We start from the raw sequence: 21,683 nt of genomic DNA on the forward strand, positions 1-21,683 counted from the left end.
TTTATGATAGATGCATAAGCAAGCATGTTGTATATATGAAACTCCCACTTTACTTCTCTGACTGGTATCGCCATACTGCTTTGTTTATATACTTTAAAAAATAAGAATAAAAAATATGTATCCAATGAACTCTATTCATGAATTCAATTGAACTGATTTTAAAATGCAAGCAATGCCTCCCATCCTGCATTCCAACAAGAACGTACATTGTCTTCTCTGCTTTTCCAGCTTACATGCTGATTTCGACAGGATTCGATAGTGACAATGCTGTATGTATTTGTAGACTATCTTCAGTTTCCATTTCAGTGACTTTTAAAAGAATACGTATCTACCTGTGCATAGAAATGCAAATTCCTCACACTGGCAGTCCACAGGCAGTCTGCTGAGTAAAACTAGTTAAGAAATGTATTTTTCCCAAAATACTTCATTTGGGTACTAAGTCATTTTAGGTACCTGATTGCTCTTAGGCATTTCACAATATTCTCAGACAAAACACATAAAGCTTTCACTGCAGTCAGATTAAATCTGGCCAAATATTTGTCAGTCATTTAACTTTTGCATGATTTGCGTCATTCTATGTGCTTTCATAATTTGAGTTAGCCTCTTTATTGCACATGCATCCCACTTTGTCAATGCACAACTAAATGAAATTGGTTTAAATCAATATTGGGCTTAGTGTGTCAAACTGTTTATTGGTTTGTTACTATAATTTTATATTCCAGCACTGTGAGCTCAATTGTTTTCCATCACATTGTATGCATTATTTTACAGAAAAGCTTCAGAGACTTTTCTGCTGCTGGAATCCTCTTGCAAATTCATTCTGTTTTGACTGGACGACAGGAGATCAGCAGGGGATGACTAAAAACCAGCAATAACAAAAAAAACCCTTTCCCTCTAGGAGACTCAAACTCAGCTGGAATACAGACTTCTTGTTGGATGGGAAGGAATTTTTAATTATGCAGAAAGAATAGTTGAATAGAGAAGAAAATGAAAATAATTAACAGCTGGCTTCACCCTACAACGGCAGGAATTCCTCTTGATTATTTTTAAACAGAAAATAATTATAATAATATTTCAGGGTTTGAGAAATAAACTACTTTTTCAGGTACTGTTTTCTGTTTCCTAGAGTAAAACTCCCCAACGTGACTGTGTCATTCAAACATTTGTAAAGGGAAGAAAGTCTTGTGAGCATCCTTATGCATATTCTGATTAGCTCATGGAAATGTCAGAGTCTTCGCACACAGAACTGGTGTGTGAAACTTCCCAGCAGTTAAAGGAAGAAGGGGAAAAAAAGCCTAGATAGTCTGCCTTCACTGTAATCAAATTGCTTTTCTGATGGTATCCTGATTTAGAGAAGCTGAAGAGCTAAGCCCAGAACAGAAGCCCAGAGTAGGACAACAGCTGCTGGAACTGGGGAAGCACTGGATTCCCCAGAATCCAGAAGAACTGGAGTTGCTAGATTACCACTGTGCAATGAATCAACTGAAATGAGCTATGAAATGAACATTTTCAGTAGAGTTAGTTCTTCAGGATAAGTCAAACTGGGTAGGCCACTGTGTTTCCTTCAGAAAGTCCAAACCTGAAGAGCTAGAAACCCCTCCTTAATGAGAGCAAGGTAAGCTTTGTACAAGAAGATGGTGGACACCTGGACTCCGCACTGACTTTCAGGACTGAGGGGAGACCTCATCAATGCGTATAAATATCTGAGGGGAGGGTGTCAAGAGGATGGAGCTGGTCTCTTTTCAGTTGTGCCCAGTGACAGCACAAAAGGCAACGAGCACAAACTTAAGCACAGGGGGTTCCTGCTCAATATGAGGGGGCACTTCTTTACTGTGAGGGTGACAGAGCACTGCGACAGGCTGCCCAGAGTGGTTGTGGAGTCTCCTCTGGAGATACTCAAAACCTGCCTGGATGCCATCCTGCGCAACATGCTCTAGGTGATCCTGCTTGGCATGGGGCTTGGACTAGATGATCTTCAAAGGTCCCTTCCAACCTCGGCCGTTCTGTGATTCTGTGGTAGGGAAAGTGATGAATTCCATCCTACAGGATTCCTCTTTTCCCTGGGTCCAGAATATCCATGTTCTTCTTGTGCCTGGGAACCCAGAACTGGACACATTTCTCTAGATATGGTCTCACAAGTGTCAAATTCATGGGAAGAATCGCATCCCTGGACAGGTTGGGTGACCAACCCAGGAGGCTGTTGGCCTTCTTTGACACAGGGTCATTGTTGGGTTTTGGATGACTTGTTCTCTACCAGGACCCCACTGTCCTTCTCTGCAATGCTGATTTCCAGCTGCTGGCCCCCAGCCTGTGTTAGTGCATGGTGTTTTTTCCTGTTTCAGAAGCTGGAGTTTGCATTTGCTTTTATTGCACTTCATGAGGTTCCTGAGGTTCTTTAAATCCCTGAGTCCAATTAAACCCCACAAGAACTGATTTTGTTTTTTTCTTAGATTAAAAGAAAAATGAAAATAAAAGCAATGAAAACAACTTTTCATTCAGATGGCTGTTGGAAGCATTGCAAACCTTCGGGGCTGCATTCTACTTACCACTATGTCATGTCTGGATAATGAAACTGGTGAGTTTAGTACATAGGCAAATAACCTTTGGTACTCCCCATGTGGTAAGTATTTTTAACTAATAAAAGGACAGTAGCTCAGATACATTTTTTTAGTTTATCTTCAGATACACCATTTTGCTTTGACACAGCGTCTACGTAAAATTATTTTACTTTATCAGGAAATGTAGGCACAAATCTCAATTATTTTTTTAAACTTTGAGCTTCTTAGATCCAGCATCTTCCTACTAAAGCAGACGGTCTTATTTATGAGCCTGAGGTTTGTTCTACCTTGTGATACTTAGAGCTTTATTTATTGTCTGGAGGCATGTGTAGCTAAAGCTACTTCAGGAAAGCAAGACGTTACTAGCATTTTTATTCCAGTTGTGCAGGCATTGCAGTAGAATATATTGGTTACAAGTTCTCCATGGTCCACAAATGATGGCAGTCTAAATAGTCTTTAATCTTCTTATTGGCATGAGTTTCACTCTTCGATTTGCTCTTCAAATCGACAACGCTCTGCCTAGAGGAAAAAAAAAGAAAAAAAAAAAGGGAAATAGTTCTATTACTGTTATTACTTGCAGCAGTTTCTCCTGCTGATAGCAATGATAATCAAGGTGATGAAAACCCACACACTTCATTTTTACTCAGTACATTAAAAAAAAAAGCCAAGAAACAAGTCCTGAGCTCCTTAGCTTCGATAAACCTCCACTAAAAACAAAAACAGTTGTCTGAACAGTAATTTGTATTTCAAAAACTTAGGCACCTAGTTGCCTTTGCTTTAATGAAAACTCAGTATAACTTTTATCAGACTCTCAGTTTACATTTAGTTTGGAATGCCATATGTAAACTGAGTAAAATAAAGAAGGTAATATTTTATCCTGCCCAGATAGCTAGGCATTTAAGATAACACAATTCTATGATAATATTGAAGAATTTAACTTATCAAGTTGGCAATATTTGCTTTCTTCTGATAAATTATCTCTGTATACATACATGCATATTTCAAACCATGTTATGTGGTGCTTCAAAATGTTAACTGGAGAAAGATAGAAGACCCTTTAAAGCTCAGCAAGAAGAGATATTCCCTGAGGAGAGCAAAGGGAGAATGAAGGTCCTTGAGAGGTACTGGCGAGGTATTTTCAGATGACAAGAACTGCTGGCAGCACCAGAACAAGCAGAATTCAATGATCTCATTATTTCTTACTAATGCTTGCATTTCTGTGCCTAGCTTTTGCCTCAGATCAGAGGTTTTGTGTGCTTTTTTTTTTTAACTTTTGCTTATTTCATTTTTAATCCTACTGAATTCCTGTTTTTAAATAAGTCAGAGCAAACTGAAGAACACTACACTAGATTATATGGCTGAGGTCCCTACCATACACACCCTAGTGTGGCACAAATACCAGTGGGGATGGTGCAGCCCCTGCAGAACATTATCTTACCTCATCTACTGTGTGAGTCCATTTCTGTGTATTTCCTACCTGTAGACATCAAGGTTGTGGTCAGTGGATGGAAGCTGTATCTGGTGGACCTCAGACTGCTTCAGCCCTGGCCCTGTGGGCCAGCCAGCAGCCAGGCTGAGCAGTGTCCCCGCTATGCACACATATACACACACTGGGGACACCACAAACAACTTTCACATCCACATGAACAGTACAAATGATCTGATCCTTGCCAGATAATTAGGCTCAAAGTTTGCTAGCAGATCCCACGCTCAGACACGGTCACAAACCTGGGCCTGTGGTCCCTCCAGCAGCCAGCTCCCAGACCCCTGTGCTCCCAGTACCTGGTGCCCAGCCCTGTGATCTCACCAGTAGCTGGATCCCTGACCTCTCACCCCATTCTGGCTTCCAGTTCACAAGTGTCTCACACACACGCATGCACACATACATAGAGAAGCAGAATTGAAAGCATCCTCAGACAGGAAAATAGGAACAGTGTTTAAAGAGAATGCAGGACAGAGTGCAGCTTCGCCAGACCAGGAGCTTATTTATACATAGCTGGCCCTTTTTATTCACCCCTCCTTTTCATCTTCACGTGCCTGTTCCTTCCACATCCATTATGGTCCCTCCTCACCTTTGTCCCTTCCCCCAAACAACTTATATCTCACACTTTTCCACAATTCCCTTCAAGCATCCCATAATGAGTTTTACACAATCCCACAACCCCTCTCCGATACTCCCAAATAAGTTTGCTCTTTGCCATGTGACCCATGGTAAACTTGTTCCTCTCCACAGTTTATTTGTTACAAAGCCCTGGTTGAACCCCCTCAAGGATTTGAGCAGCTCCTGCAGTGGCCCCTCAGACAGTGATCTGAGCTCTCTGGTTTATGGGATTGACTGTTATCTCCTCCTTAGGGTTTGTGTATCTGGGTGTGGTTTACTACTTCTCACATCTTTCTTGCTGAATAGCCATTAACCAGATACCCTCACAGAAGAGATGCCCTTACTTGCCAGCTATCTACACAGCCTATACTTGCCCCATATCTTTTACCTTCCACATACCTTTTAATTCCATGTATCCTTACACAGGTTTATGACCATTAACTTCAGGCTCTCAACTGAGTTTCCTTCATGGTCAAAAGTCAGTGGAAAATTTTAGTGAAAAATGTGCTTGCCCCAAAATTAAACCAGCTTCTAGGAAGAACTTGCTTTCTTTATTGTCTTGAGAGGGAATCTTAAGACTAGGCTCCCAAAATGAGGACTGAACATGTCCCTTATAGGGTGATAAACTGCATAAATTGCTAAGTATTGGAAAACTTTAAAAAAATAAAATAAAATAATAAAATCTCTTTCAAGATGCACATCTCAGGCAGTCTTTCTCCTTCCTTACTCACAGTGCTGCAGAAACCTAGCCAGAATTGGATACCACCAGATTCAGACCAGGAAAACAGTCCCCTTTGAGTGCATGGCACGCCTCATGGTAGTGTGCATTAATGTCCCCTCCACATCCCGAACCAAACACTGATTCCCCCTCCAGCCCCAGTGATGAGTACGGTGCATCCCAAGCATTCAGATTTTGGCATTTTCCTGATAACTCGGTCATCCTGCACTCACTCACAGAGTGCCTTCCTTCAGCAGGAGCAAGGGCTGAAGTTCAGAGAGTCACTGATGAAAATGGGATTCTGGCATGAAGGACTGCATGAGAACAACCTGAACTTGCCCACCGCCAGAAGAAAGAGTAACTTGTGGTCTTTTTAACAGCAGCTTCTCTTTCTCTGTTCCCAGGGAGCTCATTTGGCTGTCTGACCTGACAGGGAAGTGAAGATAGGTAAAGAAACATGTAAAGAAACAACAGCTACCCACTGCCTCTAAACCAGCTCTGCCAAGGGCTCCAGCAAGATCCTCAGGACAACTGGCAGCCTCGACCAGTGCTCAAAGAGTCTTTAAATTTGATTATTCCTGCTTGATCGTGAATGAGAAATGAAAGGTCGCTTAAGTCAAATCTGGTTTGTCTCATGAAGGAGCGCTGCAAAATACCCACATTTCTTTGACAACGATGCTGCTGTCTCATGCCACCTCTTGCGTTGGGACATAACTCCTCTGGCAGCTAGGATGAGGGAAAAATCTCCCTCAATGGCTTCTTCATGGTTGTTTCTACTAAATTTCTGGAATCTGTATTCTGGTGTGTGTTCCAGCCTGCTAGAGGAGGTGATAGATGACCCCAAAGCAGAAGTCTGGCCCTGGTTTCGGGAGAGCAAAGCTCCTCACACACATAAATACACAACTATCAGAGTTGCTCGCAGGAATACCTCCGGGTAACTCATAACAGGGTGCCAAGGGACTCTCAGAGAGCATCTGAGATAACTCTACATATAGCTGTTGCCTCTATAATGGCATCCGTATGCACACAAGCAGCACACAGAAGACCAGTGACTCAGGCTGTTGTAACAATAAGAAAAATTACTCTTGACAAGGGATGGTTTGTGCACATGCCAAGATCATCTTCTTGTGCATGTTATGTACACCTGGCATACTGACAGTCCGCAGAGAAGGGGAATGACTGAGATACAGGTCCTGAAGGACCGCATCTGCCAGGAATGACTCTGTGCCGTGACAAGGGCTGGTGGTGACAGGTGCCCAGGCACAGGTGCCTCCTACAAGACCTTTCATTGCTTTGACATGTTTCTGCAGTGTAAATATATATATATATATATATATATAAAAATTGGTAAAGCACAGGGAAGTGTTTTTAGGCAGGGTGTACAATATTGTAAAGCATCCTAGGAGGAATTCAGAGTGTCTCAGAAATCCAGCTTTGAATATACCTTGTACAACCAGATAGTGCCTTAACATTGAATATAACATCAATTTTCCCTTTTATTTGCTACAGGAGATCAAACAGCTGCTTGTGGTAATAACTTAATTTGTTCTGTAGTTAAAATAATTAGAAGAATGCTTATTCCCCTTGAAAGCAAGCTGTGCTGCTTAATGCATTAACACCACACTCACCATCTTGGCTGCTTCTGTCAGGAGGAAAGCAGCAGGAGCTCTTCCCCAGGAACAAAATCCCATTTCACCTCATGTGCCACAGCTTTGTACCACCGCGGAGGAGTTCATAGGCAAAAACTGTTATGTTCCTTGAAAACTAATGTTCATAGAAAGTATGCACTACAACAATTGGCTTAACTAGTCATTGGCAACATTTTCTTTAACTGAAACATGCACAAGTCTTAAAATGGAGGAAGTGCATCAGAAAGTAAAACGTGTCCACTATTTTTTATAAGTGTAAACACTTTCCATCCAGAAGAACTGCCAGTTGCTTCCCTTTTATTTCATTTCCATATATTTTATTGCTTTTCCCTCTATTCAGTATGATCCTTTTTTTTTTTTTCCAAGTCAAATCAACTTGCATAGATTTTAAAAATATATTTGAAAATTGAAAATCCTTTATCCTTCATTTTTCATGCTACATAATGCAGAGGCAGATCAAAATCTGTCAATCAGAGACCTTTCCCTGTGATCATTTTTTCTCCTGGAAGTCTTACATATTTGAAACTCTTTAAGGTGCATTGCTTCTTTGCCGTGCCACAGTGAGGCCAAGTTTCAGACCAGCACTGCCGGTTCACACAGCAGCATTGTAAGAAATCGCAGTGGGTTCTTGTGGTGTTTTGCTCACAGGGATGCATTTCTTGCTAACTCATTGCTGGAAATTTGAAAATGCCTTGAAAGAAGACAGACCTCTCCTTTCATCCTTCCAAAAGTAGAGAGGAAAAGAGCGTGTACTATCATTGCAGTTATGCCATTCTTCTTCCCGTCAAGCTAAATGTCAGCCTTTTAAAAATCCTGCTTAAAGATTCATGTGAACAGTCTTTGTCAAAGGCAGATTCTCAGGTGAGCTGGAGGTTGTAGAAAAGTAGATGTCAAGCAGTGACTTACAGACATAAGCGCACGGACAGCAGGAAGCTGAGAAACCAGCCTTATGTGTTAACTGCTAATGGATTTCAAGTAAAGTTTAGGGTTTGATCTCTCATTTGTACTTTTGGTCTATTTTTGTTCTGGAATGAGGGAAAAGCTGGTTCCACCTTTCAGTTCTTATGTAACAGAACAAATTTAGAGAAATGTTTACATTTCTTCTCAAAGGCTTTTGCTCTGACTATGGCTATTATAAAAGTGCTAAAACAACAAGAGCTAAGAAAAAAAAATACAATTCTCTTATGTTGCACAAATGACAGCACTGTGTCAAGTGAGATGTATCTAAGCCTCCTCTGCCATCACAGCTCTGGGGGTTTTAAGCTGAGTAAGAGGCCCTGTACAGCTCGCTGGGTTCTCCTTGCTCAATGACCATGCTGTCCTAAAACTACCAGATTATGTCAGATGAAAACAAATAATGATTTTCAAAGAACAAAAGAGAAGGAAGGAGATGGGAGAACGTGTGGACCATTGGTAAGGTTAGCACACTAGTCTGCTCTTTAAAGGAAGCAGAAGGCAGCAAAAGCAAAGCTGTGCCACACAATTCTTTGTTGTTACCTCTGCTTTGCAGCTGCATTTGCTGTCTGATCTCTAACTGACAGGAGCCATAGCCATTTTTTGGCAAGTGGTTTGTCCTTATACATCACTTTTAGAACTTTATTCCATAGCACATGACAGAAGAAACTTTCCTTACTGATCTTCAAAACCCCTTGACAAGCAAAATGGCAAGCTATCACAGCATCGTTCTCTTAATTTCTCTTTCTCAGGCTCACTTCTGCATATCATTTTTGTTTTGATCATGTTCTCTCAATGAATGCTGGTGCTACTTGACCTTTAAATGTCAAAATCCATTTGACTGGCATTAACTGTGAGCTCTGCTGCCATACACCATATGTGAATGGCTAATATACATGAGAATCAGGAGATATATTTCACCGCGCATAACTAGGCTTATGAATTCATTTTATTATTCCTATCACCTCCCCACTCCCATGAAAATAAATTTTCAACTACCTATTGCTATTTTAGGAAGAGAGGAGGGAGGGTATACACAGGCAAGCTAACTGACAGTAGTCAGCTCACTCTTCCAGCTAAAGGTCTGAGCCTGCAAGCTGTTTCTTGTGGGTGGATCTTTTGCTTGGATTGAGAAGCCTGCAGAATTTAAACTGAAATAAGCTATAGCTCAGCTACAAGGCATAAACTCTTACTTTAAAGGTTCTTCAAGTGAAGAACCACTTAAAAAGTGAAGTCACTTTACATGTTATTGTTACCACTTCTCATTTGCTGCTATCAGTTTTGCAATACAAATATTCTGCCTTTTAATTTTTTTTGTGTTTGTCTTACATCGGGAGACAAGAAGCAGCGTCTGTCACTGCATCTGTTTGGATGAGATCTGAAATCTGAACTGAATATCTCATCTTTTTCCTTCAAAAGTTATGGAGAATGGCAGAGCAGGAGAGCCACTCGTGAAGAAGAGACTTAAAATATTCCCAGCAGAGTCAATGGTTTTGTTCAGGCTCGCTTCTTTAACCCAAAGCTGTTTTGGCAATGATGCAGTCCTATTAGATGTTCTGTACTCATTTCAGCTAAGACAAAATAGCATATTGTGTCCAGTCCTCAAGCCAGTAAGGAAGGAAGATAAAGGGTCTCTTTCCTCCAACAGTTGGACATCTGAACATGACAGATTTCAAAGCCATTTATTCAAAATTTTGCCCACAGCATGCTGAAGAAGAGACTAAGTATTTCCACATGTGGCTGTCCTTTTGACTGCAAAGGTGGGCTGGCCTGTCCTACCCATTGGAAGGTCTTCCAGCCCATGGAGAAGAGGCTTAGTTTTCAGGACAGGAGAATGAAGAATACTCACTAACTAACCACTGAAATTCATTTAGGCTAGACTGGTAGAAATTTACGTGACAAATAAATGGGATCGGGCTCTACTGTGCTGCAGAAATAGTCCATGGCCTTAACAGCTCGCAGGATGTCATTGTAAAAAACTGGGTATTACTTCTTGCTGGGTGGCCAGCCATTAAAGTCAGAGAGCCTCGTTTCTTTGGTGTTCAATAAGAGTAAGCACACACCATTTCCACCATTCATTCAATTTTCCTGTGTCGTCTTTCTGAGTTAGCAGGCACTGACTCATTTGCAGGTTTTCACCGGTGATGCCTGTCACTTTGAGATGGAGACACCTCTAGAACATGACAGCGTTACAGTCCCTGCAACACCCACAGGAAACAGTTGTTATCCCACAGGCAAGTGAGAAATTGAGTCACAGTATCATCAGCATCTCCCACAGCCCAGTCTAGTGTCCTAATTATAACATCATTCCCTATTCAGGATCCTCTGAGTAAAATGAAGCCTTCAAGGTACGCACCTCAGTCATGGTGCTGAGCCTTGCTGGTGCAACAAGCTGTGATGGACACCTAGGCCAGAGCAAATCCCACAGGATGACCCCAGGAGATCCCGTAGGCCCAAGCAAAGGCTGCTCAATATTCACCCAGTGAAATGCCTTATTCTGAAGGAAACCAGACATGGCCATTACCTAGGAACTTTCTGCCCTGCTACACAGAGCTCCCCCCTCCATATTCATCAGCACACATAGCTACACAGGTTTACTGAGCCTTCATCCCAATCAAAGGAGCAAATTTGATTACTTAATGGCCTTTAAAAGGCAAATTTAAAAGTAATCATCTATTTTTAGCTGAACCACTTCTTGCAAAAGTGTTTTCCCAAGAGCTTAGGCCAGATGAATGGGATGCTGTTCCCAGAGCCATGCAGCTCTCCGGCAGCTTCTGCTGACTGCCCTGGAAGTTTAAGGTACAATATAGCAAAAAGAAAGAAAATCTTCACATTACAAACTCCAGAAAATCTTTTGGTTAGATAACCGCCACCTGAGAAACAAATTACCAGGACTGCAGATTTTTGTGGTGTTGTCATATATCAGCCTCAGGTTTTCTCACACAGTACAAATCCTCCATCCACCATCCTGAACATGCGCTCCCAGCAGGTGCTACTGCCCTGGGAGTATTGTTACCTGTGGTGGTGACAGGGACTTACAGAAAACAAGGCCTGTGTTCCTCATACTGAAAACACTGCTTTCAGCACCTGAAATTGGGCCCTGAAAATTCAAAGACAAAACCAAGACTCATAAATAGAATAAGAGTCACTAAAAGCCATTATAAACCTCTGGTGTGAAGTATTTTCCACATTTTTTTCATGTTTTACTGTTGAAAGAAAAATACACATTTTAGAACAATGATCACCAGCATTTGGTACTGCTTTTTTTAATTTAATTTAATTTAATTATTTATTTTTTTCCCATAGCAAATAGTCTCTTATTACAGGGAAGCTGCAGTCCTAGACATGCCACATGTCCTTAGGGCTGACTTTGATTTCCTACCTTTTCTAAGACAAAAATCAAGTAGTTTTACTCAAAAACCACCTACATTTTGTAGGTTTGTGATTCCACTAACCAGTTGAGAGCCAGGTGCCTGAAAATAACTTCAGCATTCAACTACAAGACTGGCACCTGTAACGCTTTCACCTCAGCCTTAGTTTAAAATCACAGGACAAGACATTCACAATAAAAAAAAAGGCTTTTTTGGGAACAGTTTCATACTTGGGGAGAAAACCTACTGCACACACTGAAGCAGCTCAAACTTAATCTTCCCAAGAGCTACAGCTTGGCTGATCAGCTCCCAGACAATAATTTTGCTATCCCTGTTTTGTTAAAATTTTCAAATTGTGACTTCAGACTCTTTAAAATTAGTTATGTTTAAGGCTAGTGAAAAAGCAGAAGAGGGAGGTTGACCTGTTATATTTAAACAAATGCTTCATGGGCAACAACAAAGACAAAGAACAAACCCGGGTAGAGCATCGCTCCTAGGGATGCGCTTGTTACAAATGTTGATCGGCCAGAGAGAGGGTGAAAAGGTTACAAAAACCTCCGTGACATTCCTTATTAAGGAGACCTTTTCATTTCACTTGACTGTGATTACTCTGAGATTTGTTGTATATGGATACATTTAACAACATGAAGTGGTATTTAAAAAAAAAAAAAAAAAAACACTTTTATTGAAATATTCTAGCAGCATATTTTCTGTTTCTCAAACCCCACAGTTTTCTGTGACTGTGGAAAACATGTATGTGGCAATATGCAGGTGATGACATCAGTGATGCCTTTATTTCTGTATGGCAGAAAACCCTGCTAACAAGGAACCATAGAAAGGCTGAAATTTTCCCAGCATTTTGAGGGATCCAAAATGGAGTACAGCAAAGACATTCTGGTTAAGCTGCATTTCATAGCAAAGTGGTCAATAACTGAAAGTGAAGCTTCCCCCAGAAATAGCTCACTTGCTTGATTTGGATAAGATAGAGCAGATTTGAAGGGAGCTCTCCACCATTCCTCGTCCTGATCCTGATAGCTGGACTACTGCCTGGCTAGCTTATGCTTCTCGCCATTCAGCATCTGAGTGCTGCAAATCTCCTCCTCTGATTTATGACTTTCCCCAGTCGATACAAATTGGTCATCAGAGGCAGATTCAGCACCACAAATTCCCTTTCTGAAGCCTAACTTTCAAGCCCTGTCTCATTTAGGCTGCCTTTGACTCCAGTCTGTGAAGTCCTTTGAAAATCTGGCTCATATCGTAAACCTTAATAGCTCATTCTGTGCTATTTTCTCTTTAACCCTCTTTTTAAAACGCCCCTGAAAACCTCTCTGGGAATCCACTGAATGCTCTTTGACACACTTTGGACAAGTACCTCAGCTACAGTTACACTCCTATTCTTAAAAGGAATGCCAAAATCTTCCCGCTTTACTTGAGAGCATTGTCTCCCTCTATTTTCTTTATGTGAAAATTCAACCAGTCCATTAAACTTGTTAAGCTTTATCTTTCTGAGTAAATAAATTATGCCCTTGGCAAGCCCCTTTTCTTCTGTAGCAGAATGATCCTCCTTGCCCCTAAGCACAATTTTAGGTTTAAAATAGTCCCTCAAAAGTATTTCTTAAGTAAACCTTTCAAGGAGTATTATAAAGTAAGCTTCCTCCTCTCCCCTGTCTTTTTGCCAGTGTTTGTTTTAAATTGATGTTTATATGAAACTAAAATGTTTTTATAAAAATGCTAGATTTTCCCAGAAAATAAGTTGAAACTTTTATGGATCAGTTTTGTCTTCCATAGCATAGGATGTAGTTATATAGAACAGCCCTGAATAAGTGAAGAGTAATTTTTAAAATACAACCAGTTTTAACTAACTTCTATTTACACTTTTATATTGCTTCCCTTTTCTGCCTTTTGCACATCCCCAGAGCTTTGGCTGGGAAAGAAGCAGGGTACTGTTTGTCCTCTGTAGTGTTTGCATGTTCTTCTTCCCATTTTCTGGATCTTTGGGCACAGACCATTCCTTCTTTCTGCTCTGGTAAATGCCAAGGGCACTGTTCCCAAATGTTCATTCCTTCAGACCAGACAAGTAGTCCACAAAGCTGTATAAAGCAGTAAAATTCAAGCAATTCCTCATTAATATTTTGCCAGTGAGACCAAGGAGAGGAGCGCAGAGTTCAAAGAGGGCACAGCAGCAGCCAGAGCTGGCATTAGGAAACAGATGGTGCCGGGAAATCACCAGGTCAGCAGCTCACAGCTGAGCCCTGCTGTGACTCAGGCTTGCAGGTGACCAGCTTCAAGAGAGCAGGATGAAGGAATCGGTTTGCAGTACTGTGAAACGTTATGGTAAGAGAGCTTGTGCTGCAGATAACGGAGAAGTGAAGAACAAGTAAGTAAAGCAATTAACTAGGAAGGGCAGAGTGCTATGAGGAGCAAGGCAGGTATTTTACGAAGGATTTTGGAATATCTGCCATGAAAACTGCTGAACAACCCCCAGAAAACACTAGCCTGTGTTGGCAAAGCCAACAACAGATAATGCCCTACTGTGTTGAATCATGACATACTGTCAAATGCTGATATCCAATACTAAAAGCATGCATGTTGATATAATTGATGAATTTTCTCCTAACTGTCCCACCTCCAAATTGTGAGGCTTCAGTGTAAAATCTCAATTTGAAGGCCTTGGGGGTCAGGAGGAGGAGAGGGGAACGTGAACCCGCCATTAGAAGGTAACTTGCAGGAACGTGCTGCCTGCTAAAACTGTAAGCACTGGACTGCCAGTAACAATCTGGGGCATGATAATCCCTTAATGAGCAACAGCAGGTGCTAAAGTGCTTAAAGTAAATCACTCCTGCATTTTAGGGAGTTGTTATTTGTGTCATTGTTATCAACAAGAGCAAATCTGACAGGACTGGCAGCAGCTGGTGACCTCTGCTGCGGAGGGGTTTCTGGTCTCTGGTCCCACAGAGCTTGCTCCTGGGGCCTCTGTGGTAGCAGTTGTGCAGGTGACACGATGACAGGGCACCTCTAGGGCCAGTGGTTCCCCTGGGGACAGGGGCAGCAGGGCTACGTGGGCCATCAGGGCAGGTCCTGGCAGCCAGGCCTGTCCCACCACTACCCCAGGCCTAAGCAGGGCCACTGGGCCCACCAGAGCAGTCCCAGCCTTGGGCATCAGGCACCTCCCTTGGTGGACGGACAGATGGACGGGTGGATGATAGACCAGACAGATATCAGCCTGCAAGTGGGGGTGGTCAGGATTTCTGAGGGCAGTTGGGATCAGAGGCAGGTTGGAGTGGCTGAAGCATCAAAACCTACCCAACAATTTAGCATGCGGTTTTGCAATACCAAATATTTGGTCTTCTAATTGTGATTGGATTGAAAGGAGGTGTTTTCTTCTGCTTCTGGCTGGCATTATGTTGACACGGATTCTCCGGAGTTCCGTTACTTGCCCAGTTTTGCATGTCTGTGGTGTACACTCAGAAAAACTAGCCATTGAAAAGGTATTAATAAAAATTGAGAAACATTAGCCAAGACAGCAATGAGCAAAGCATGACACAGTAATTTTTTTAATTTGGTGCTTCATTGCAGATGTCCAGAGTGGGGAACACAGCACAAATGTGTGGTCTTTCAATCCGTTTTTACTGTCCCCTTTCTTCATTTACCCTTGCTGCAAGAAGACTGATGGTGTCCTGGACTGCATCAGGCAAAGCACTGGCAGCAGCTGAGGGAGGTGATTCCTCTCCTTTCCTCAGCAATGGTGAGACGCACCTGGAGAAGTGTGTCTGGTTCTGGGCTCCCCAGTAGAGGAGAGATATGGACATACTGGAGACAATCCAACAAATGGCCATGAAGGTGATGAGGGGACTGGAGCACCTCCCCTGAGAGTAAAGGCTTTCAACTCAAAGAGGAGGCTCAGGGGGATCTCATCCCTGTCCATAAATCCCCTAAGGGAGGGTGTAGAAAGGCCGGAGCCAGGCTCTGCTCAGTGGTGCCCAGTACCAGGACAGGAGGCCATGGGCACAGCCGGGCACCCAGGAGTCTCCCTCTGAGCACCAGGCAGCACTGCTGTGCTGGGCGGGTGACGGAGCCCTGGCACAGGCTGCCCAGAGAGGCTGTGGGGTCCCCTCCTTGGGGAGCTCCAAAAGCCGCCTGGGCAGCCTGCTCTGGGTGTCCCTGCTTGGGCAGGGCTGGCACCAGGGATCTCCAGGGGGTCCTGCCAGCCTCAGCCATCCTGTGGCTCTGTGATTTTGTATGCAACAGCACAGGAGAAGCATTTGTCCTCAAGTGCCAGTGAGAGACAAAAGACTTGGCCTGAGAAAGAAACAAATGATTTCTGGTGGCAGATGACTTAATTCAAACATTTTAAGTGTATTTGGACAAATTACCCTTAGCCTAGAAATACATTGTACTAATGAAGTTATGCTGTCAGCCATTGCAGGCCTGGCAGGACTTGCGAACTACTTTAATCCTCCAAGAACAAATTTGCCCAGGCAATAATTTGACTTGTCATTAGTAAATTCCTAGCTCAGCTTTTTAAGAGACAGGAACATACAAAAAAGTATTGATCTCTACATTATTGATTCCTACCAGATGATTGCATCAGGTTTCTTCTGAGGTCTGTAGCAAATTGATCTATGGGCTATATTTTCCCACCTGTATATTGGAGTTACACAGGCTTTAGAGAGGGCTTTTTAGAATAATGCAGCAGCTTGTTGTTTTGATTTCAAAAGAACATGGAGCTTGCCAAATCTCTTCAAAAGGAGGAAAAAAAAAAATAAGGTAATTTGTCCTTGTAAGTGCTGATGAAACATGAGAATAGATCAGTGTGCCTTGTAAATAGGGTGCTTAAGAACAGGTCCTCTGTTGTGTGCTGGGCTGTTGCATGAAAAAAAAAGATAACACAAAGGGGAGTCAGATTGCAGCAAGGTTTTTATTCTTGCCTTAACATCTCCACTGATGTTGGGTGTCACTCTCCCTAACCAGATCAAGAAAAATAAAGATGTTTTCAATAACAGGATTCAACCTACCTAGCTACATGTTAGGCAGCTTTTCCTGAATTTGTCATCCTAGATTTTCTTTCCAGTCAGTAGAGAGAAATCCACTAGATAGGTCATCTGATCCATTTCTCTCTTTGTTAGAATGAGAGGAACTGCTCACTGATGAAGGTGTCAATTTCCTTCCATTGACTACACATGGAGCAGATGGTGATTAGCTCAGGTTTAGATGTATGACTTCTAAGCACTAGTCTGAGACAGATCCCATGCTTTTATTTTCTCCTTCTCTCTCTTTTTTTTTTTTTTTTCCCAAGACATATCACTGTCCTGTTCCTAATCAGCACCGGGTGAGTCAAGAGGGCACACCCTTGTTGCTTCATCCTTCCCCCAAAATAACCCTTCAGCTGTGCATGACTTCCCTGCTCCCCAGCCTGCGTTGCTCGGTTAAACCACGCCATTCCTGAGCAGATTCCCCACAGGCCACTTGCTAGTGCTGAGGAGGGCTCGGACAGCTGCTGCAAGCAGTGCCTGTGGTGCAGTGGGAGCATAGCGTGTGCTCAGCCACACCTTACCAGGGGTCCTTCTGTTTTCATGGCTCACATTTGTTCCTTTGACAACTGGAGTGATGCTGCTGGGCTACGTCCATTGGGCAATACCCTGACATGACTGATAATATTTTTTTTCAGTAAGACGCAGCAGACACAGCTGTTAAGGGTCTGCACTAATGGGTCTGCAGTGTTATCCTTCACCGTAAGACAAAAGAAAACCCGTTTGATTTAGGTTAGGCTTGTTTGGGCTCATTGTGCTTTTACCAGCTGGTTTCCTTCCAGCACTGCTGTGTTTATCTTCATGTTGTTTTTCAGCATACGGTTCTCCCCACTTCAGAGGTGGGTTGCTGAAGCGGGGTTTGCCTTGTCCCAGGCAACAAGGGAAGGGGTGAGGCAGTTGCATGGAAGCTGCGGTGTAGGAACTTCACCAGCCTGGGTATGAAGCTCGGCTGCTTACCTCAGAGAAGACAGCACCAGGGAACTCGCTGATATCAAATCCTAATGGGGTAGTGGAGATTCTCAAACATGGGCTGGGTCATGGCACCAGAGCACTGAAGAAACTGCATTACCTACACATGGAAGCCCAGCTCTACCTCTGAGTTAGAAAATGCCCAGGTAGCCCAAGCACAAGCAGTTGATCAGCATCAGCTGATCATGCCTCAAAAGAGCAGCAGTCCTGGAGAACTGGGTTCCACGCTATAGCCTATAAGGAACCACATGCAATGTTTGTATCTTTGGAAGAGAGGGTTAAAATCATCTACCAAGTTAAACAAACACTGCCACCTTGGAAAAGCCTCATTACATCGCCTAGAGATGTCTGCCATTAGTGTGACACCTCCATGTAAAGAGATAAAGCTGTTGCAATTAGATGTGATTTTCATCCATGCAGTTTACTTCTGCTTCCAACCAGTTATTTCAAATTACTGTTTGTGTTTGACACCAGGCTGGCAGCAACAGCAGAAGCTAAACAGCACACGGACTCACTCATTTATTGTTTGCTGTGCCATATCACATTTCTAAAGATGCCTGTGCAGCATCTTCCCCTACTGGAAAGGTACTGAGAGTAAAATATGCACCTCACCTTTGCCAGTGGAAATGGAGTATCATAGCAATCAGGAAAGCTGTGAACTGTGCCACCCACTCAGTTATTTACATGGGGAACCCATTAAACAAAGCATTTAAGCAATGAAATATCTCTTCTATTGTGTTAATAATGTCTGCAATATGAGGAAACTCATCACCCAAGTTCTCTGGAGTCTATGGTTCTGCTGTCTAATTACTTAATAATTAGCCACATAGTCAATGTCTATCCAGTAAACATTTTATTTTTTTCTGCCATAGAGGAATGCAGTGCTGCTATACTGATTTATTAAAAAGAAAAATTGTGAATCAATACCTCTACATCACAAGAATTTAAAAAACAGTGGTAGTTTGGGAAATCATGTTTGCTTAGCAGAATTTTATTTTTTTAATTCATATTTTCCAGCAACAATAGGGCTAAGTACTTTAAATGCCATAGTTACCTCAATGTCATGACTTGTCTGAAACTGGTGGAGTTACGTGAGTAACCACGTAAGGGAAGTGTGTTCTCAAGTCCCAAGAGTTAGGAGATCAAATTTCCTGGTCCATTGATTATGGACACTTACACTAATCCATCTGAAATCCCAACTACATTCTGTACCGCAGGAAGAAGTTTGGTCAGATTCAAACCTTCAGCTCTAATCCTGCCTTCCTCTGGCATTTCGTTCCATTCACTCACTGACCACAACCATCAGCAATTCAATTTCCTATTTTTGTCTTCATCCACTGTTTAGAATAGGCCACACAGAAAAATCGTAGGAGATAAAATTTACCTTACAATGGCTTAACAAAACTGCAAAAGGTCACCCTGTCATGAAAACAGAGAAAAAAAAACAGACTTCACTATGCTCCCATCTCTAGTTTAAATAAACTTAGCTCTGTGATTCAGTCTTCTGGGCCTAGAATGAGAATAATAGTACACACTGTGCATTGAAGGATTAATGACACTTAAATGCGCTGAAACCTTTCATATAGAAGATGTGTAAAGACATGCAAGTGTTCATTGCTGCAAATGTAAGCACGAATCATTTCAAAGTAGAGTGTACCAGTGAGAAAAGTCTACACAAGACAAATCTGGGAATTTCAAACACCTGTCCACCCCAAAAAAACCCGACCCAACTCAAACCAAAAAACAACCAACAAACAAAAACTAACAGTGTAAATAAAAGTGTTATTTAGGTCCAAAGACGTAACACCAAAGAAGTTCTTGGTTTTCACCAGAGTTCTTGGATTTCCCTTGAAACCATAGTTCTTTTGAACCCACGGTTTTCTTTTGAAACCAAGAATGCTGCAAAGAAACTCGACTCAACAAACTTAGTCATCAGCATGCCCTTATTTTCAGAAAGACATGAGGAGAATGAAATGACAATTTAAACAGCATTAGTAGAGAGCTACAACCGCTTTGCAAAGCAAATGCTACAGCTGGACACGTAATTAGTATGGTGAAACACATGTTTCAGTGCTTAATTATCATACTGCTGAGTTTCAAATCCTGAGCTTGTTCCTGGCAAGCTGAAACAGGGACTAAGCGGGACATAGTCTGCTCCTCTCCTCAGGTCATTACTGCACCAACTGTACCAATAAAAGTCTCTTTTTAAGCTTCAAAACTGTTACCTTAGTAAGGACTACCCATTAGGGAATTGATCAAGTCTCCTGCTTTGAATAGATGCCGCTCTTCCGTGCTTGCACAAAGTTTTCAGTCCTTTTGAGGTGTTACATGGCCTGAAGTTGAATGCATTGACTAACGTTTGCTTCAGAGAGAGCAGTGATAAATGTTTGCTGCATGAATCCAAGAACTGGATATTCTTCACTACTGCAGATGTCCCTTGTCTTTTGTGCCAACAGAACTATTATGGTGATTTTTTTCCATCTCCTTCTCCGCAAGGACAAATGCCAGCACAATCAGAATTTGGAAACTTTCCATGTAAAAAACAGGAACGGAAGAGTGCCACCCTAATCAGCTGTGCTATGCCGACCAGCCTGCTAAAGAAAGAATGATACCAGGTGCATCGTAGTAACATTAGAAATATCTGTAATACATCCCACCCTGTGTAAGAGAACAAATGAGGTTTGCATACTGAATATGCTGCACAATACTGCAGGTCTTCTCTCCTTGCGTTTTAGGATAACATCATTGATCTTTTTGTAAGAGTTTAATTACAGCCTCACTTTAATGCTGCCAGTAATAAGGAACTATTTGTACTCCTCTTAAAGAGGCAAAAAGCCTTAGTAGGTATTGCAAAGTGCTAGGGATGCTCTTAAAATAATAAAGGGCAGTCAATCAATCACATTTGCTCTGCCAAGAGCTTTTACGATGTAACCTAGAGGCTTGGAGCTTCATTATCAAAACATTTTTTTCTGTTGCCACTTAAAAAAATTCCGTCAAAGTTTAATGACTAAAATGTTGTAGGTAATGAAACTGCAACAATAATTGCATGCTTGAAAATTAAAGTTCAATGTAGTCCTACTGTTCATTGAAGAGACCAACTTTAAAGACCAGCACTATTATGGACCCTAAAAATACACAAATCAGTGCCACTGAAGAATACATAGAGATTTTTATGGAACCCAGGCTGTGGATACAAAAATTAATTTGAGAATTCAAATTCCCAATTAGCAACATAGCATATCAGGAAACATAAAGTGTATGTAGTGTTTAAAAGGAACAGCCCTCCACAAGACAGGCTCTAAAGAATCCTTAAAAATGCTCATGTGTCTTTCATTTCTCCCCATAACTAGTGCCTAAAGCAGCTGGACATGGAGGCATGCTTCTAAACCATACAAAGGAAAGGTAGTGGTCAACATTGGATCTATGGCATGCCAGCTTTTTAAAAAGTTAAATTTGGAGGCGTTTCATCTCTCTGTTGGAGCAGTAAAGTTCATGGGAAAACAAAAAAAAAACAAAAAAAAAAAACAAAAAAAAACAATTTGATACTGTAAAAGAGCTCTACTGTATGGTGTCATGTAAGAAATCAGACTGGATAATAAACTATGTGTTGGTCTTTTTAAAAGCCACATGAAAAACGTGTCCAGGTGTACCAGCACCAAGCTACTTGAGAGGCTCTCTTTGATGCTACACCAAGGGGGGATGCCCTTGGATGGAATTTTCTCTGAGATTCACTATTTGGGTAGAGAGATTACATTTCAGATTAAATCAGTGCTTTTTTTTTTCTTCTTGGTTGAGAGGTCAAAAATGTTAAAGGCTTATTTATTTTCAAGTTATTGTGCAGTCAGAGTTCAAGGATCTACGTTGGCTATAAACAAATGAAATGTCCTCCAAGGCTCCCAGTTCCCTGATGCCCAGAATCACTGATGAGAACCAGAATGTAAAAGGTCAGAGCTCACCAGAACAAAGATGGCAACTAGAAGAACAATTTCATCAGGCAAAGAGGAACACTTACACTAGGGCTGCCAAGAAGATGCACTGGTCTGGGCTCAGCATAATACAGCACAAATACATTCATTTTGAACTTAGAAATTTTCAGTAAAAAAAAAAAAAAAAAAAAAAAGAGAGAAAGAAACATGATTGGAATTCTTTGCATGTATATAAATCAGTGCTTTAGTTTTGGAAGCTGCTTCACTCCTACAGTCTTTTTTATCTGTCCTTTTTGAGGATTAACCATCTTCGGGTTTTGTAGAATGCCGCATCTCTCTCTGAAATAAAATGGGTGAAGTTAGCCGTCAAATGTCACACTTGCTGTAAGCTTTACTGCTAGAAATTT

At 41.8% G+C, this 21,683-nt stretch overlaps 1 protein-coding gene and 2 long non-coding RNA genes across 4 annotated transcripts in view; 2 read left to right on the plus strand and 1 right to left on the minus strand.

Annotated features, from left to right (window-relative positions):
* Positions 1–2,847: 2,847 nt before the first annotated feature.
* LOC311430374 (coiled-coil domain-containing protein 169-like) overlaps positions 2,848–21,683 on the minus strand; it is a 42,917-nt gene continuing 24,081 nt past the window's right edge. Inside the window, exon 8 of one of the 2 annotated variants that reach the window (XM_084506901.1) lies at positions 2,848–3,077. In XM_084506901.1, the coding sequence (XP_084363027.1) occupies positions 2,969–3,077 (109 nt within the window). In that variant the 3' untranslated portion in view covers positions 2,848–2,968. Of the gene's footprint in view, positions 3,078–17,567; positions 21,616–21,683 lie in introns of those variants that run through there. The other variant, XM_084506902.1, reaches the window with a different exon arrangement.
* LOC311430375 lies at positions 14,264–15,243 on the plus strand. Its single transcript, XR_014688746.1, has 2 exons — positions 14,264–14,839; positions 14,928–15,243. It is a non-coding gene; the product is annotated as an uncharacterized lncRNA (long non-coding RNA).
* LOC311430376 lies at positions 16,717–18,126 on the plus strand. Its single transcript, XR_014688747.1, has 2 exons — positions 16,717–17,113; positions 17,197–18,126. It is a non-coding gene; the product is annotated as an uncharacterized lncRNA (long non-coding RNA).

Source organism: Aythya ferina, assembly GCF_964211825.1.
Source record: "Aythya ferina genome assembly, chromosome: 1".
Lineage (NCBI taxonomy): Eukaryota > Metazoa > Chordata > Aves > Anseriformes > Anatidae > Aythya > Aythya ferina.